The sequence below is a fragment of the Martes martes genome (genome assembly GCF_963455335.1).
Source record: "Martes martes genome assembly, chromosome: 1".
Lineage (NCBI taxonomy): Eukaryota > Metazoa > Chordata > Mammalia > Carnivora > Mustelidae > Martes > Martes martes.
Genome location: NC_137888.1, coordinates 204824671 through 204830195, shown reverse-complemented (window position 1 = coordinate 204830195; position 5525 = coordinate 204824671). Strand labels below are relative to the sequence as shown.

The window sequence follows — 5525 nt, the reverse complement described above, 5'->3', positions numbered from 1 at the left end:
TATGTCAATCATTAGGCTATATATGTAAAATAATACAATGTTTTATGTCACCAAATATCAACTTTTAATCATAAATAGAAGCTCAAGTTTAGTAGTCTAGAACTGCTGCCCAGATTGATATATGACATTTACTTTTCATGTGACTAACCACGTGGTAGGTTTTCTGATGCTGACTCATCCTTGTCCTTCATGGGATAAACCATGTACCTTCATTCCCTTTCTTGTCTCAGCAGGTGCAGCATCCCTGACTGGTCAGAACTATAGCATGGTGTCTGAATTCATCCTCGTGGGCTTTTCCACCTTCCCTCAGCACCTCCTGCCTGCCTTCTTCTTGCTGTACCTGCTGATGTACCTGTTCACCCTGCTGGGGAACTTGATCATCATGGCCACTATCTGGAATGAGCGCAGCCTGCACACACCCATGTACCTCTTCCTGTGTGCCCTGTCCATCTCTGAGATTCTGTTCACCATTGTGGTTACTCCTCGCATGCTGGTTGACATGCTTTTCAGCCACAGCTCGATCACCTTTGTGGCCTGTGCCAGCCAGATGTTCTTTTCTTTCACATTTGGCTTCACCCACTCCTTTCTGCTTATGATCATGGGGTATGACCGCTACTTGGCCATCTGCCACCCCCTGCGCTACAACATGCTCATGAGCACCCGCACCTGTGCCCAGCTAGTGTCCTGGTCCTGGGCTGGTGGCTCAGTCATGGGGACGATGGTGACCCTGATAATTTCTCGTCTCACCTTCTGTGGGTCTAATGTGATACACCATTTTTTCTGCCATGCGCTTTCCCTCCTAAAGTTGGCCTGTGGGAAGGAGACATCTTCTGTCACTTTGGGTGTGATCCTGGTGTGTGTCACAGTTCTAATGGGATGTTTATTCCTCATCATCCTCTCCTATGTCTTCATTGTGGCCGCCATATTGAGGATCCCCTCAGCTGAAGGCAGGCACAAGACCTTCTCCACATGTGTGTCCCACCTCACTGTGGTCATTGTGCACTATGGTTTTGCCTCCATGATCTACCTCAAGCCCAAGGGCCCCCATTCTATGGACAGTCACACTCTGATGGCCACCACCTATATAGTCTTCACTCCCTTTCTCAGCCCAATCATATTCAGCCTCAGGAATAAGGAGCTCAAGAATGCCATAAAGAAAAGCTTCCAGAGAAAATTCAGTCCCCTAAGTTCCTGATGGCCAGTTTGGTCATGAAGAGTATGATGCAAGGACTGGGGATAATGATCCTCTCCACGGGACCATTGTCTATATTCAATATATGAGAATTCTGAAGAGGTATTATTGGATACATCTATAGGTTTTGGAGCTGGCTAGGTTATTAGATTTTGCATTTGTTTCCTCCTTCCCTCTTGGATAAGCTCTAGCGATCATCCTCTCTGTTCTTGACCCTGTGTGATGAACCCCAATCCAGTTACCTATTCCTAAGAATTTGTTATCTCTCTATGGGCAGAGGAAAGCATCACAAGGATGTGTGGCCAGTAATGAACAGGGTTCTTCTCCAATAGACAAGCGAGGGAGGAGTTTCACCTTCCCTCACCATGACATAAACAAAAGTAGCATAATGATAAATACCACCAGCACTGGGGATATACTTATTAGGCACCGTGTTCAGTGCTGTATCAGGGTTGTCTTTTTTTAAAATTTTTTATTTATTTTCAGCGTAACAGTATTCATTGTTTTTGCACCACACCCAGTGCTCCATGCAATCCGTGCCCTCCCTAATAACCACCACCTGGTTCCCCCAATCTCCCCCCCGACCCCTTCAAAACCCTCAGGTTGTTTTTCAGAGTCCGTAGTCTCTTATGGTTCACCTCCCCTTCCAATTTCCCTCCATCTCCCTTCTCCTTCTCCTCTCCATCTACCCTTGTCCTCTCTATTATTTGTTATGCTCCACAAATAAGTGAAACCATATGATACTTGACTCTCTCTGCTTGACTTATTTCACTCAGCATAATCTCTTCCAGTCCTGTCCATGTTGCTACAAAAGTTGAGTATTTGTCCTTTATCTTTTAATTACAACAAATGCAGAAAAGAACATAACTACTTTTCTCTAAGGAGATGGTTGAATGTTTTTAGTTCCTTCTGTCTTTGGGGTGGATAGACCTTAAGGAAGTTTCTATGTTGAATTTAGTAGAGTGACAGATGTCAGGATATGAAGTGGAGAAAGAGCGAGGCAGAGAGACCGAGAAAGAAAGGGGAGAGGGTTCGGTGCTTAGGTAAGGACATACAAAATATTAAGTGTGGGTTGTTATCTGACATTTTATGGAAATCCTTTTCCCTTTTTCCCACATTACTTTCCATAAGACATCAATTCCTAATTCTTTTGTCTTAAGTGGAACGATCTGGAGGATGTGTTGGAGGGCACAGTGGTAACTGAAGATGGTAAAAAGAGACATAGAGGGTATGGGTCCCCATTTTAACAGATGTAAAAGGTTGGTGGAGGCCACACAACATGTTAAGGAAGGAGTTACATGCAACATTTGGTCTGTCTAACTCTCATGTTGTTCGGGAAACCATGTGTCTCATGATCCAGGAAGGGGGACTTCCACTGGGTAAGTTCATACTCAGAGCTGCAGGTAGATATTTGAATTTCATGAAGAAGATGTTTTATAATAATAAACCTATGAATGGCTATCACATATGAGTGTCTGCCGCTTGCCAAATGCGGGAAGTGTTTCCTATGCATTCACTCTTCTAAGACTCAAAGTAAATTATTATTTATCCCTATTTAGATATGACTCACATCTATTACTACTCTTATTTTTTTCTTGATAGAGAAAGAGAGAGCTGGGTGGGGGGAGGGAGAGGGAGAGAATCTCAAGCAGTCCCCACTAGCACAAAGCTTGACCTTGGACTCCATTTGGGACCCTGAGATGATGAGCTGAGCCTAAACGAAGAGTGGGATGCTTAACCAGTGAAGCCACCCAAGCGCTCCAACTATTCACTTTTTTGAAATGCAGAAAATGCAAATCTGAGAGATGATTTGTGCCCAGACACAGTGCCCTGAGGTGCTGAAGCAGGAATTCATTACAATCTGCATATGTGTGCAGTTGGTGACCAGGAATGCACCTCTAGGTGCCTGCAGAGTGAAGTGTGGTCCTGACCTGGAGAGGAAGGCTGTCATTAGAAGGAATAGACACCCCTCAGGGTGGGAGAGCAGGTGCAGCCCTAGACACACATCCCTTCACACAGCCAGAGAGAAACACTGACTCCAGAGGAGTTATGGAGACACTTTGTGACACTTGTCACATTGACACTGACAATGAGACCCTGGGGTTCCATTTCATTATTTTACAATTATTGATATTAATGACTAATGCCAACCCATCACACCTAAGAGGTCTTTTTCCAGAGCCTGTGACTGTGTTCCCTTCCCCAGCAAAAGGGACTGCATGCTGATGAGATGCAGTTAAGGATCTGAGATAGAGGGATTGCCCTGGATCATCCAGATGGGCTTGCTATAACTGCAAGTGTCCTTCTAAAAGGGGGCAGGAGGGGTCAGACACAGAGAGAAGTAGGTGATGTGACACTGGAAAGAGGGATTAGAGTAGCTGAGTCAGGAACCTTGAGCCAAGGAATGCCTGCTGCCTCTGGCAGCTGGGAAAGCAGGAGACAGAACCTCCCCTGGATCCCCTGAAGGACTCAGCCCTGCTCACACCTTGACTCACACCTGGTGACCCTGATTTTGGCTTCTGGCCTCCAGCATAGAGGAGGATAGATGTGTGTGGTTTTAAGTCACTAGGTTTATGTGCTTTGTTACAGTAGCCCTAGAAAACTGACTTGTGGAATGACATCCTGTCATTCTATGTGATTTGTTTCATGAAACAAATGTTTCATGAACAAATTAGTTTCAAGCCAGATTCTTAGGCCATTCTTCTCTATGGAGAAGACTTAGGGCATTGTGATCACTCATGAGAAGGGCTGAGTATCCTTGGAAGGCCATCAGTGATGAGGGAGCAGGAGGCTGGCTGAGGACAAAGCAAAAGCTGGCACCTTGCACCCCCTCTCCACCCACTCCCCTGGGTGATATGTGTGACATTCCTCAGGCACCCCTGACTGCCCTAAAAGAAAAACAAATAGTTAACTTGCAGAGATCACAATCCTGCAAGACAGGAGTCTCCCTTTGTTTACAAATGTCCTAGAGATCTACAAACAAAGAAGTTATCTTAACAATAGCACAATTTCCAGAGGCAAATAACTCAGCTCCTCAAGCCCTAAATAAAGTTAAATTTCTTCTAAACCTAAATCTCACTAACAAGGACACTTGATAGGAGAAATGTGAAACTTTATCTCTAGATCTCCAAGACAGTGTTGAGAATCATTCCCAAGCATATGGCCCACTGATATACATCTAAAGGGTCTCACAAGAAGATTTTTACTACTAGTAATAAATAACTTTTCTCCCAACAATAGCTAGCCTCTCAAGGTCCTGGAGACCTTGCTTCCAAAATTCCTTAGAGACTAACATCACCCCCTTTGTTCTCACCTATCCAACTCCTGTGTATACAATCAGCCACTCCTCAGGATAGCGGGGCAGCAGCTCTTCCTGCCCATGGGTCCTGTCCCCGTGCTTTAATAAACCACCATTTTGCACCAAAGGTGTCTCAAGAATTCTTTCTTGGTCATCGGCTCCGGACTTCATCCCACCGAACCTCACCTAGGTTCTAGAACTTCATCATCAGCAAAGATGAAGGAGTCCTGATAGTCCAGCTGCAGGATTTGTTATTTGGCAGCAAGGCCCTTGGGGTGTGTTGTGGGTACACACATGCTGTGAAGCTGTAAGATACCCAGCCCAGGGACTCTGGTCTACACCCAAAGAACTCAGCGGAGTAGGAACTGGAGGACACCAGGAAACTTCTCAGTGCTCAGTATGGACTGTGTGAACTTGGAAGGTGTGCTAAAACTCCTGTGAGATGAGCCTTCTGCATTATAATAAGGATACACAAATATGCACATCATCAGAGAGAACACTGAGTTGCAGGGGGCTTGACCTGGTGGAAATACTTACACAAAGGAAAAACCACAAGGGATCTAGAGATCTGGAACTCATCTCTTTAGTATGGAAAGATGACATTTTTTTTAAACATCTAATTTTATTTTATTTTTTTTTTTTTTTTTTTTTTTTTTTTTTTTTTTTTTTTTTTTTTTTTAAGATTTTATTTATTTATTTGTCAGAGAGAGTGAGCACAGGCAGACAGAGAGGCAGGCAGAGGCAAAGGGAGAAGCAGGCTCCCTGCTGAGCAAGGAGCCCGATGTGGGACTCGATCCCAGGACCCTGGGATCATGACCTGAGCCGAAGGCAGCCGCTTAACCAACTGAGCCACCCAGGCGTCCCTATTTTATTTTTTTCAGTAAACAAACACCTACCATGTATCCAACACCTATAGATTTATTCCACAGTACCTGTTTAGTATTCTCACATATTGAATCTCTACAACAGTCTTATGGAGAGAGTCATTATTATTCCCAACCCTGCTATCATATTTTCTTATGACCAAACTGCCCA

At 44.5% G+C, this 5525-nt stretch overlaps 1 protein-coding gene across 1 annotated transcript; it reads left to right on the top strand.

Moving 5' to 3' along the window:
• Nucleotides 1–265: 265 nt before the first annotated feature.
• LOC308344889 (olfactory receptor 10H3-like) lies at nucleotides 266–1195 on the top strand (the record flags this gene model as incomplete). Its single annotated transcript, XM_080806713.1, has 1 exon — nucleotides 266–1195. One exon carries the CDS (start codon nucleotides 266–268, stop codon nucleotides 1193–1195), a length of 930 nt encoding a protein of 309 aa, XP_080662839.1.
• Nucleotides 1196–5525: the final 4330 nt, after the last annotated feature.